Source organism: Lycium barbarum, chromosome 4, assembly GCF_019175385.1.
Source record: "Lycium barbarum isolate Lr01 chromosome 4, ASM1917538v2, whole genome shotgun sequence".
In the NCBI taxonomy this organism is placed as follows: domain Eukaryota; kingdom Viridiplantae; phylum Streptophyta; class Magnoliopsida; order Solanales; family Solanaceae; genus Lycium; species Lycium barbarum.
In genome coordinates this window covers 113,930,233-113,942,521 of record NC_083340.1, presented here as the reverse complement: position 1 = coordinate 113,942,521, position 12,289 = coordinate 113,930,233, and the positions used below count along the sequence as shown (strand labels likewise).

The following is a 12,289-nucleotide window of genomic DNA, read 5'->3' as shown; positions in this document are numbered from 1 at the left end:
ATGTCCCTCTACTTTGGTAAAAGGGTTAAAAATATCCTCCATTACAAATTTGGGTCAAAAATATTCTTCTCATCATTCAAGTTTTCAAATATATCTCTGTCTTAATGAAAATTCCCAACATAACTCGATTTTATTTTTAAACCTGATTTAACTAAATAAAAAAACGCATATGGATTTCCTGCTCTTGTGCCTAGTGGCTCCAAATGTAGGACTCGGGAACAAGTTGGTCGCATATGAGTTTTTTATGTAGTCTGGTCGGGTTTAAATGGAGCAGGTTTAAAATAAAATCGAGTTATTTTGGGGGATTTGGGAATTTCCGTTAAGATAGGAGTATATTTGAAAACTTTAATGGCGGAGGGGTAATTTTGACCCAAATTTGTAACGGAGAGTATTTTTAGTTCTTTTTTCAAAGCAGAGGCCAGAGGGCCATTTTTGACCCTTTTCCCAATATTGTACGATGAACATCACATAAAATATTATGAATTACACCTCAGATCCAAGAAAATTAGAGAAGTACTGTTAGTTGCATCATATAGGAGTAACATTTGACAGAACATTTGAGTCAATCGAATTCTTTTGCTTTTATTTGCCTCATCGCACATAAGTATTTTCGGAGTGAATTGCATTCAATAACTTTAGTTAAAAAACGATACACCCTTAACCATTTGCATGAGAGAAAGAACAACCATTGACCTAAAAAGAGAATACTATTAGTATTATTAGGTAATATCAATAGTCAAAGTAAGCTAGTCGTTGCCTAAATTTCAAGAGATAAAAAAAAAAAAAAACATCAAAAAATTAATATTTTTATGAATAAAGGCCAAATTCGCATTGTACTATTTGAAATCGTTTTCAATTTTATCCGTCGTTACACTTTTGGTCCATTCATACTTTGGCATTATCAAATTATTTCGTGTTTGTCCTTGCCATTAACAGAGCTCTAGCGTGAAATTGGTAGACTCCACATATCCAAATTCTTCAATAAAATAAAATAAAAAAACCAAATTTACCCTCGATTTTTTTTCTACAGTTTAAAATCTAGGGGTCAGAGCAGAAATGAGACGTTTTCCTAACAACATGGTTATATTAAGGGTCTGTTTGGAAAGCCACCTAGTAATTGGAATTGGTGTAATTACTAGGGTAATAATTACACAGCCTAGTAATTACACAGTATTGTAATTACAATGACTTGTTTGTTTGTCATCACATAATTACAGTGTAATTAAAAGCATACTGTTTGGTTGTACAAGTGTAATTACACAGTTAGTCTAATTTAAAAATAAAATTTCTTATAAAAAAATTAAAATTAATCTTTGAAAAATATGTGCCTCTATAGATGATATTAAATTATGTATTTTGACAACACATTATTTTTGAAAAATATATTAATTAATAATCATATATTTGTAACTAATATTGTAAAAAACAATTGATATATATATATATTTCAAATTAATAATATTTTAATTTTAATTAATTATAAAAATTAGAAGTAGAATTTTTTGTGAGAATATCATGGATTGGATGTTTGACAAAAAAAAAAAAACTAATATTTATAAGTATAATGCCATAACATTATTAAAATGTTTGACTAAAAAAAAAATCTTTCAACTTTAAGTGAAAAATAAACATTATGCAATGTGAAATAACAAGTAAATATTACTAAAGCAAATAAATTAAAATCGAAAATATAACACAAATTCAAAATCAAAAATAAAATAAAAATTAACATAATATTTTTATGTCAAATTCCAACATTACATAAGTAAGTCGTAACGTAACTTAAGTAAATATAGTTTAAAAGAAAGAAAAAATATAAGTCTATATATAACCTTATTCACAGCGAAATTCTACTTTAATAACATCACTCGTTATATGCGAAGTTTTTCAATGAATCATTCTTTCTAATAATGAAAGGTGTAGTTTTAAAATTAGAATAATAACACAGTTATGCTAAATAAATAAAATAAAAATTAAAAAAAAATACGAGCAATTACATGGAATCACAAGGAGTAAAGATTGGGAATGAGAAAAGAGGAATGCAAGATAAATAATATAAGAAGAAAAATCTATTTTAAAAAAAAAAAAAGTTAAGATAATAGAAATAAAAATACATTAAAAAAAAAGAAATTATAACAAAAAAAGAAAGAAACTAAAAAGTAATTCTCTAATTATACCTAATTCTCAACCCCCTTGAAAATTGGAGAGTGTAATTACACCCAATTTTCACCTAACCAAATAATTATTTGATCAAATAAACAGGCCAAACTGTGTAATTATAGCTAATTCCAATTACCTGGGTGACTTCCAAACAGGGCCTAAACCAAAAGTTTATAAATTACAGTTCTTACATTATTAAAAAAAAAAAAAAAAACAGCTAATAGTATCATATAAAAAATGAATATAACTCTAAGATAACTCCTGTTAACCTTTTATGTTCTGTTTCAATAAATGAATAAAACAGCCTTAGGAAGTAAAAAGCCTAGTGGCCTTTAATAAATAAAAAAAAACTCCCTTTAACCTTTAGAGAGAAAAGAAAAAAAAAGTTTTTAATTGGTTTCAGAATATTAACGATAATTTTATTACTACCAGTACCAGGTAAATTGAATGATTTGAAATTTGGGAGAAAATTATTACAAAAACGTGGAGACGAATGAAGGAAAATTTTAAAAGGTGGGCGTGGCATAATTAGAGGTGCGAATTTCATGTGGACCGCGCAAATTGGATAAGAAAGGCAAGTAGCAGCGGCAGACACACAATAGAATGAATGTGTGTGCTTGAGAAATAGCAAGAGTAGTTGATGAATGGGGAGCCAAGCAAAACTTGTAGTAGAATCTCCTTTCTCCAACAGTATTGTGAGCACTTTGGATAGCAGCTGTTTGAAGTTCAGCACTCATCGCTCATCTTTAAAGTTTCACTCCTTAACCTTAACTACTCCACGACGACTTTCATTATCAGCAGCAGCAGCCACAACTACTCCGCCAGCCCCACCACCCATTCAGGTTAAATCCACATGCTCAAACTGAAATTGTAGGAAACCAATATTAGTTTGAATTTGGTTTTTTAATTCATGTCTAAATAGGATGAGTTAATGGACACTTCAACTATCACTTTTTGGCTAGTTTCCTACCTGAACTATCACCATCTATGTATTAAAAAACACACCCGGAAGCTGACTAGAAACTATCAGCTATTCACTTTTTACAACAACAACATACCCAGTGAAATCCCATAAAGTGGGTCTGGGGAGGGTAGAATGTACACAGACTTTACCCTGCCAATAGGTAGAGAGGCCGCAGTTCAAAGCAATATAACAAGCCATGGAAAAATACTATAAAAAGCATGATAAGTTATCCGGAAAAAAAGAGCCGTAACTACCACAAAATAATATGATAATCGAAGGATAAGAAACTATAATAGATAATTTAGTTATTCCCTTTTTCTACCTAAATTATCAATTAGGCGTGTTTAACACATAAACGGTGATAATTTAGATAGGAAAAGAGAACAACTGATAGTTTGAGTTTGAAACTCGCGAAAAAAGTGATAGTTCAGATGTGTTTTTAACCATTATCTCAAATAGGATTATAGTCAAAATTATATAGAAATAGGTTTTTCTGTTTTGAGTTAAAGTATGTTTCATACTATTATAAATAGGGTGTTGCTAGCCATTTTCATAGTTTTGGAGAGTTGTCAAGAGCACATTCAAAGATTTACGAGATTACAAATAAAATTAATAAAGGAATGGGCCTTGGGCCTAACTCAACCCCAAAATCTAGCTCATGAGGGAGGATTGCCTATGGCCATAGAAGGAGACCAAACACCCATCCCACAACCGATGTGGGAGTTCAGCAAAAATATTTTCCTTCAAATTTGAATATCGATCTATTGCTAAATATAATCAGGATGAGCAAAGAAATCCACCAAAATAATTAATGTCCGAATAGGATTTATAGTCAGAGTTATATAGGAATAAGATTTTCTGTTTTGAGTTAAAATAGGTTTTGTACTATTTTAAATATAGGGGTGTTGTTAAGCTATTTTTATAGAGTGGAGCATTGTAGAGACAAAATTCAAAGATTTTTGAGATAACGAATAAAATATTTTCCTTCAAATTTGGATATCGATCTATTGCTAAAAATAATCAGGATGAGCAAAGAAAGCCGCCGGATCTTCAAACGCTTACGAGGAGGTTCTGGAAGGTTGCTGCTCCATATTGGTCCTCTGATGATAAAGTCCAGGCTAGACTGCAGTTGGCTGCTGTCTTTGCGCTTACTTTAGGAACCACTGGTATTAGCGTTGGTTTCAGTTTCCTCGGCCGTGACTTTTATAATGCACTTGCCAGTATGATTTCTTTCCCATTTTTCCTTTTTGTTTTTTTTTATTTTATGAATTTCTTGTACTAATTCTAATTCCCCTATGCTTGCTCTAATTTTGCAAAGACAAAGACCAAGAACAGTTCACCAAACAACTGTTATATTACCTTGCTGGCTTTGCTGGTGGTATCCCGGTGAGCCCATTGCTCCATATTTTTTAGGTATAGCTCCTCGTAGTCTTTTGCAAATTTTCCAGATATTGTGCAGCCTAGTTTGGTACTTAGCATGCTGTTTCATAGTCAATAGCACGCAGGCGAATCCATAATTTAAATTTTTTGAGTTCAACTTTCAAGTTTCTAGCGTTGAACCTATGATGGTAATAATATTATGGGTTCAGACCTAAAATTTGTAGTAATCTTAGTGAATTTTTACACATTTATACTCCACATTGAAAGTACTGGTTTCAAATGAACATGGTATTGTAAGGTCGCATCCGCCTCTGATGGCACAGTGGCGACAGTATAGATTAAAAGAGTATCATGCCTTCAGTAAAAAATATACCTTGAGACTTCCTTCTGAAGGACTAATCCCTTTATATATATGCATTTACTTTGTGTACTAAATGGAATGAGGTCTTGTGACCTCTACTTCCCTGCTACCAATTTTTCTCATTTCTAAGTTTCTTTCGCACTATTCTGATTTATTATGGAGAAAAGATTAAGAAGTGCAATTTCTAGTTTTGAGCTTTATGTATTTTGCAGTTTTTCGTGTTGAGGGATTATGCAAAAGAGAAGTTATCTTTAAGGTGGAGATCTTGGATGACAGGCTATTACATGGAACGGTATCTGAAGAATAAGACATTTTACAAACTTCAGTCTCAGTCTACCATCGATAATCCAGATCAGCGAATTGTTGACGATTTAAGTTCCTTTACAGGAACAACTCTCTCATTTTCATTGACACTATTCAATGCTGCTATAGACTTAATATCTTTCAGCAATATCTTGTATGGTATCTACCCCCCACTTTTTGTTGTGCTTCTTGCATATTCACTTGGTGGAACAGCTCTCAGCGTCTTCCTTGGAAGGGTAAATATCTTCGCTTTCATATTTTCTTTTGAATCTCCACGTCTAATACAACATTTAGAGAATTCCTTAGTTGCAAGACATGTTTCCTAATTCTACAAACGATGGGAACTGTGATTAATTTAGGGATTGGTGAGCCTCAACTTTTTGCAAGAGAAGAAAGAAGCAGATTTCCGCTATGGTCTTGTGCGCGTTCGAGAAAATGCTGAATCAATTGCATTTTACGGAGGCGAGAAGAATGAGATGCAACTACTGTTAAGTCGTTTCAGAAGCGCTTTTGATAACCTGAGTGTAAGAAGGCCTTTGCAGTTTGTTTGGTGCTACATCTCTCTCAATTTTTGCCTGTATTCAATCCTGTCACTTTTGTGATTCAACGGTTGTTTCTATATTACTTCTGTTGCAAAGAATTGTTTCATGTCACACTTAATAATGAGTTGATTATTAAGTGTAAAGAAGTTGTAAGTTTTAATCTTAGTTTGTCTAAAACTTGTATAACCTTGTTGGGAGTAAGTGCCATTGATTGTCCCATTTGTTGAACATGAAAAATTTGAAAGTATGTCCATATTTTTGTAAAAATTGAGGCTTTTTGCAGGCAATTCCCACTCTGTGTTCTGTTGATCTCAATATTAGTACATCTATTAACTATGCCTCTCTCCCAAACTAGTTGGGGTTCAGCTGTGTTATTCCTCTGTAATTTTTAGCATCCAAGTTTTTCTTCAGCAAAAGGATGCATTCTGAAGTTTCTTGTCACCATAATGACCCCTTAAATGCCTTGTGCTTTTTCCAGCTAAGATTGTTACTAAGTAGATCATATTTCCAAGGGTTGTTTAGAATCCTGTAAAGGATGTGTTATGTTTCAGGCAAGGGAGTGATCTATCTGAGTTGTGTCTTTATATGGATTTGCAATCTCATCATGTCTAATTAATCAGAAGCAGTGCAGAAAACTAACATTATATATCTCATCTTAGCATTCCCTTTAAATGTTATTGACTTTCTTTTGTACATGTTGATGCATTTTGAAAATGTTTAGTGTTGTATGTTATTTAATTTTATATTTGTTTTCTAAGTGAATTCAAAATTAATTCTCTTGCTTTTGATAATTTGGCAGCAATTGTTGATATCTTCTAGAAATTTGGAGTTCTTCACCAATGGCTACCGCTATCTTATTCAAATTCTTCCTGCCGCAGTTGTTGCACCTATGTACTTCTCTGGAAAAATTGAGTTTGGGGTTATTAATCAATCCGCATCCGCTTTTAATCACATTCTTGGTGATTTCTCCCTCGTTGTATATTCATTTCAGGCATTAAGTGCCTTTTCAGCCGTCATTGACCGACTAGGTAAGTTATTTTGTTTCTGGCTGGTGCATTCTTCTCCAAGTACATGAAAAGATTTACAGAATATACTGATATAAAATTGTAATCCCTTAGAAGGAGCGTCTGTCAATCCATTTTGTTGGAGAGGGATGGAACATACATGAATATCTGGCAATGTGCAGGATCTTGTCTTTTTCTTGGCTGACGTGACATGAATTTGTTTTGATTACACAGGGTTTTACATTCTGCATAGCTGATTTTTCCATGTTGATTATATTTGTAGTTTCCAAGCTAAAAGGTGTTTTGATCTAGAGTGAAGTGTAGCAATTTCTGACTAACCCAGTTAGCATCTCAAGCCCCTATGTTCCCATATTTTCTGTTAAACAGTGCCAAAAAGGATCCTTTTATATCAAGACTCTGACCTTTGGAATTGCCAAATTGCATTACTTGTAGGCTTCTTAATTCTTATAAATGCCGGATAACATGTGATAGGTTACTTGAGAAACTTGACCTTCTCATAAGAGAGCTGCATCCTTTCTTTCTTGTCACGCACAAAAAAATTATCATACACCCTACCTGACTGTCGAAATGTAACATTTATCTTGGCCTACTCTAATTACCCTTGGGTTGGGTGGGTCACATGATTTATGGCAATTTGATAAGGGTTGACCCTTGGCTGGTTCTTTCCAGACTGCTTTGTCATGCTTTAGTAGTATTTTGTCATGGCTTCTTTACTTCTGTTATTTCTTTTTTCCAGTCTGCTTTGATTTGCTTTTTCTGAGCTGAGGGTCTATCGGAAATAGCCTCTCTACCTACCATGGTAGGAGCTAGGTCTGCGTACACTCTACCCTCCCCAAAGCCCACTTGACTGGGATTACAATGGGTATGTTGTCGTTGTTGAAAAGATACGGGTCAAAATGGAAGGATGTATATCGATGATTCATATAGCTGATCCCAACTTCTTTTTCTGGGATTGAGGCGTTCTTCTTCTTGTTGTTTTTTTTTTTTTTTTCCTGGTTGATGAGGCTTTAGCCTGTCCCAACTGCGTAGAACCACAATAATTTGGGTTATAAGGGTTAAAAGCTGGTTGGTTACGATTTGTGTTATAGGTGTTAAAAGCTGGTTGGTTACAGTTTTTGAATCAATGTTTTCCTTTTTTTTGCAATTCCCGCTTGGGCAAGGACTCCATTATACAATAATCCTTCCATTTTATGAACTTCTTGTTTCCTCAAGATGATTCCCTAGTTGTTTCTTGATCTGTACTTGTGTTTTTTCTTTTCATAAGTAAGATGTGTTATTCCACCAACTTAGCACCTTCTAGGTGCTAACTGCCAAGTATTTATGATGCAAAAGCTCAGTGTCCCTATATAAATTCAGGGACTGAGGGATTATAATGAGTGTCAACTTCATATACATCTATCATATTTCACCATAAAACCAGGGAGAATAGAAACTTGTTCTACTAGTGTGAATATGGACATCTTTACTCTCGAAACATCTCTGATTTTTCTCAAGCCATAAAACCCAAAAAAGCAAGCTGGAATTGTAGCCCAAGGTTTCTTTTCTGCTCCATTTTTGTCTTGTTTTCTCAATCATTTTTGTTGTTAATTATTTTTTGTGTGTTTGTTTTAAGTGATAAAGTAATCTTTGTAGCCCAAAGTTTCTTTTCTGCTCCATTTTAGTCTTGTTTTCTCAAGCATTTCTGTTATTAATTCTTTTTTCTTGTGTTTTTAAGTGGTAAAATAATCTTATACCTTAAAGTTACTAAAAGCTCTATCAATTTTTTTGTTAATATTTACCAATTTTTTTTTTTTTTTTTTTTTGTTAATATCCATTGCAATTTTTTAGATTCTTCTCAAATATGATTTCAATTAGAACAAATCAATGTATTCAAATTACGCTCTTCAATTTTGAATTTATTTTCTATTGTTTTATCATTGTAACATATTATCTTATCTTATCGAAACCATCTATTTCTGAATTTTTATTATAATATCTATACGATTAGGCAAAGGTACAGAAAATTTGATAGCGTTGCCAGCTTGCTTTCAAACTAAAGCAGAAAGTGGATGCCTTCATTTTTGGAAATGCAAAATGATGACATAGCCATTGTTAATGATGTTGCTAAATTTTTTTAATTTGCAAGTTAGAACTATTTTGGTGAGAATTTTGTATATAAAGAATCTAGGACTAGTGCTAAGGAAAGTGCCAAGTACTAAATCACACTTTAGGCTTGAACCAAGAAGAAATACTGAAGCATTATTGGAATTGCACATAGCATATTTATGATGTACTATAAAGGTAATATGCGAAGAGTAAAACTAAAATGTTTAAATAAAGAAGCTGAGCTTGTAAGGCCTTTGGTACTTATATATTAACTTTAATTGCTTGCATTATACGATGCTTGAGAGCGGATGTTAAAATTGATCTCGTCTCTCTTGTGTCATGTTATGCTGCAAGTTCTATGACTTTTCGATTGTTTCTTCCCTGAAATTTTATTTTCTTCAACTTTGTTTCTTGTTTCTTTAGCTTCCCAGTTTTTCTATTTCCATCCAACATGACCTACTGCCCTATAGCAGTAATAAGCATTCAGCAAATCGTTTTGACACCTTTAAAATGTGCAGGTGAATTTGATGACGTTTTGGATAGCAGCAATAAAACAGGTCATCATGATTCCAAGGAAGAGATCCAACTTAGTTTTTGCTTAATAAGCTTTTCCAACGGGCTAAACTCAAATGGATCTATGCCTCTTTCCAAGTGTGCAAAATTACTTCATGTTGAACACTTGACCGTACAGACACCAAGTGAAGCAACTCTTATTAAGGACTTGTCTTTTGAGATTTTTGAAAAGGATCACTTGCTGGTGAGTTCCGGCATGTCCACTTTCAGCTTTTTATGTCATTTATTGATCTGTTAGGGAAAGCAAGAATTGTATTGTTAATGGTAGTCAATATATTAAGAGGAGATGTTATGCCCCTTTGATAGCCGGGGTGTTTATTGGCTGCCTCGGCCCTAGACGAATCCCAATTTGCCTTTTAAATACTGCTGTTAATGGTTCTTTGAACAGGTTACAGGACCAAGTGGAAGTGGTAAAACTTCATTGCTGAGAGCTGTAGCTGGTCTTTGGAGTTTCGGGAATGGAGCAATTACAGTCTATGTCAGACCTAGAGGAGACCTGGATGTGCCTCAGTCTCCAGATGTGATTTCTCATCAAGAAACTTCAACTAATGAGACCATTGGGGATTCCACAGGACGTAGAAATTCTGAAGGTGTAATTTTTCTTCCTCAAAAACCATATATGGTTTTGGGTTCCCTTCGACAACAGCTGTTGTATCCTACATGGACTGAAGATTCAGATTACTTGTCAGATGATGTTAAACAAAGTGGTATGGCATCTCATAATCCATAGCTTAACGTCAATTTATTATGCTGTTATCAAGCCTTAGAGGTTCTCAGTTCTCGTTACAGGTTTTCATTCCTCATATGGCTCATCTCTGTAGGCACTTGCCGCTTAGTTTTGCTTTGCATTACTTCTTTTGGCTCGTATACAATGTGAACTGCTTTATATCCCCTTCAGACATATATTGCACGTATATTTCGATGTGATGCCCCCATGTCATTTTAGCTGTGAGAAGAATTCTATTTAAAGATTATGTGTGCTGAATTTTCTCCACCTGACCAATATATAGATTCTTTGCCATTCTTGATGCGTGCACGGGAGGCAAGGTGTGTAAATGAAAAGCCAAAGAAGCCTACATCAGATGATCTAATACAAGTTCTCAATAACGTATCCCTTGGACACTTGTTATCTCGTTTTGACGGCCTAGATTCAACACATGAGTGGTCGAGCGTTCTTTCCCTTGGCGAGCAACAACGCCTTGCTTTTGGCCGCTTGTTGCTTTCAAAACCAACTTTGGCTTTGTTGGATGAGTCTACTAGTGCTCTTGATGAAGCCAATGAGGTAATTTAATGATTGGCTGATGCTATTTTGTGGTTCATTTGTTCATGTGGATTGCATTCATTCAGACTTCAGATTAGCGCACTTCGTTTTTCTCGGGTATAGGCCTCTGGTCAATAGGGGCTGGAATCATATTACAAACAAATCTTGCTGGTCAGTCGAGGCTAGTAAGTCACAAAATTTAAAGGTCCTCGTTCCAATGTTCTAAAAAGGGAAGTTGGGACTCGCTTAAGAGCTTGCCTTTGTGTGAGGCAAGCTCGAAGTGCCCAAGACAACCATGCTCCTTGGGTAGTCTGTTTAGTTTGTTTCCTGCACTAACCTTAATTAAAAAAAGAAGAAGATATTTGACTAATATAAATATATAATATATTTGTATTTTATAAATTATAAAAAGCAGATAATTCTCTGTAGTTTGTAAAATAGTGACTTAATATTTCATTTTAGGTATGAATGTTATTATAAGATATTTAATTCTTCTTACATTTTTGAATTTTATATATTTGCTATTTTTATATTTCGTTTTATTTCTTATACATTAATTTTTTTTGTTGGCTTAAGCTCTATGATTAGAACCCTCCATTCACTCACTCGGTTTGTTAAGCTTAGAATTTACTATTTGAAGCAATGTTAGGTTCAAAATACACTTCATTTTCAGTCAACATTTGAAAACGATTTGATCTTTTGCAGTGACATATGAAACCTCAAAATTACCCTTTTGAACGTTTGTCAGCCCTTGTGTCAAAACCTTGGACTTTGTTTAGACAACCAAATGAAATGTCCCGTTTTTCACCCCATTTATTACTTCTTGCTTCCTTGTGTTTGCTTTCAAATAATTGGAGGTGATAGAAAAGCCTTTGTTGTACTTTTGTCTCTGCAGGATCGTCTATATCAGCTACTCCAAGCTGCGGGAATCACGTACATAAGTATTGGCCACCGTAGAACCCTCTACAAATACCATAAAAAGGTCTTACATGTATCTACCGCCGATATGACCAGTACCCAGCGCAATTGGAGCTTTAAGAACGTAGAGGAGGACCCCATATACGATTTTTCGAAGCAGTAATTTTATTCAAATAATTTTTCTTTTAGTACAGTGCATGGATGCTAATAGGATTCCACTCTGCTCCTGAGTAAGGTTCCCAGAATTTCATCTTGACTATGCTGTATGGTCAATGGGGACTGGACATGGAAGAAGCTAGGGAATGCAGTACAAGTCTTGAGATGTACTTGCCATGTATGTGTCCCAAAATGTCATTTTAACTTTTTTTCATACAATTAAGAAACATTGAAGAGTCAAAATGTTTTACTACAATTGTTCCTCATGTTATATAGACTTTCGAGGACTTTATCCATTTATCTGTAATTGAAAGGTTGGTTTAGAATGAAATCATCTACTAAAAATGTTCACTGACACCTGAAAGAAAAAGAAAAAGAGTGACATAAGTTCTAGCAGAGGTGGAAAATCATTAAAGTATTATCATATTAGTTGTGTTCATTGATTGACCCTTTATGGACGTCTTTGAGATAAGACCACAATGATGAACTCAAATTAAGGCAAAGACATAGTTAGTGAGACATGAATGTTATAAATGATATAGGGTACTGCATACTATAACC

General features: G+C 33.9%; 1 protein-coding gene across 1 annotated transcript; it reads left to right on the top strand.

Moving 5' to 3' along the window:
* The first annotated feature begins 2,662 nt into the window (after positions 1-2,662).
* LOC132636250 (ABC transporter D family member 2, chloroplastic) lies at positions 2,663-12,024 on the top strand. The gene is made up of 10 exons (XM_060353004.1): positions 2,663-3,002; positions 4,149-4,344; positions 4,443-4,510; positions 5,078-5,404; positions 5,528-5,692; positions 6,510-6,738; positions 9,339-9,577; positions 9,782-10,100; positions 10,404-10,675; positions 11,550-12,024. Exons 1-10 carry the CDS (start codon positions 2,805-2,807, stop codon positions 11,733-11,735), a joined length of 2,199 nt encoding a protein of 732 aa, XP_060208987.1. The 5' UTR covers positions 2,663-2,804; the 3' UTR covers positions 11,736-12,024.
* The last annotated feature ends 265 nt before the right edge of the window (positions 12,025-12,289 follow it).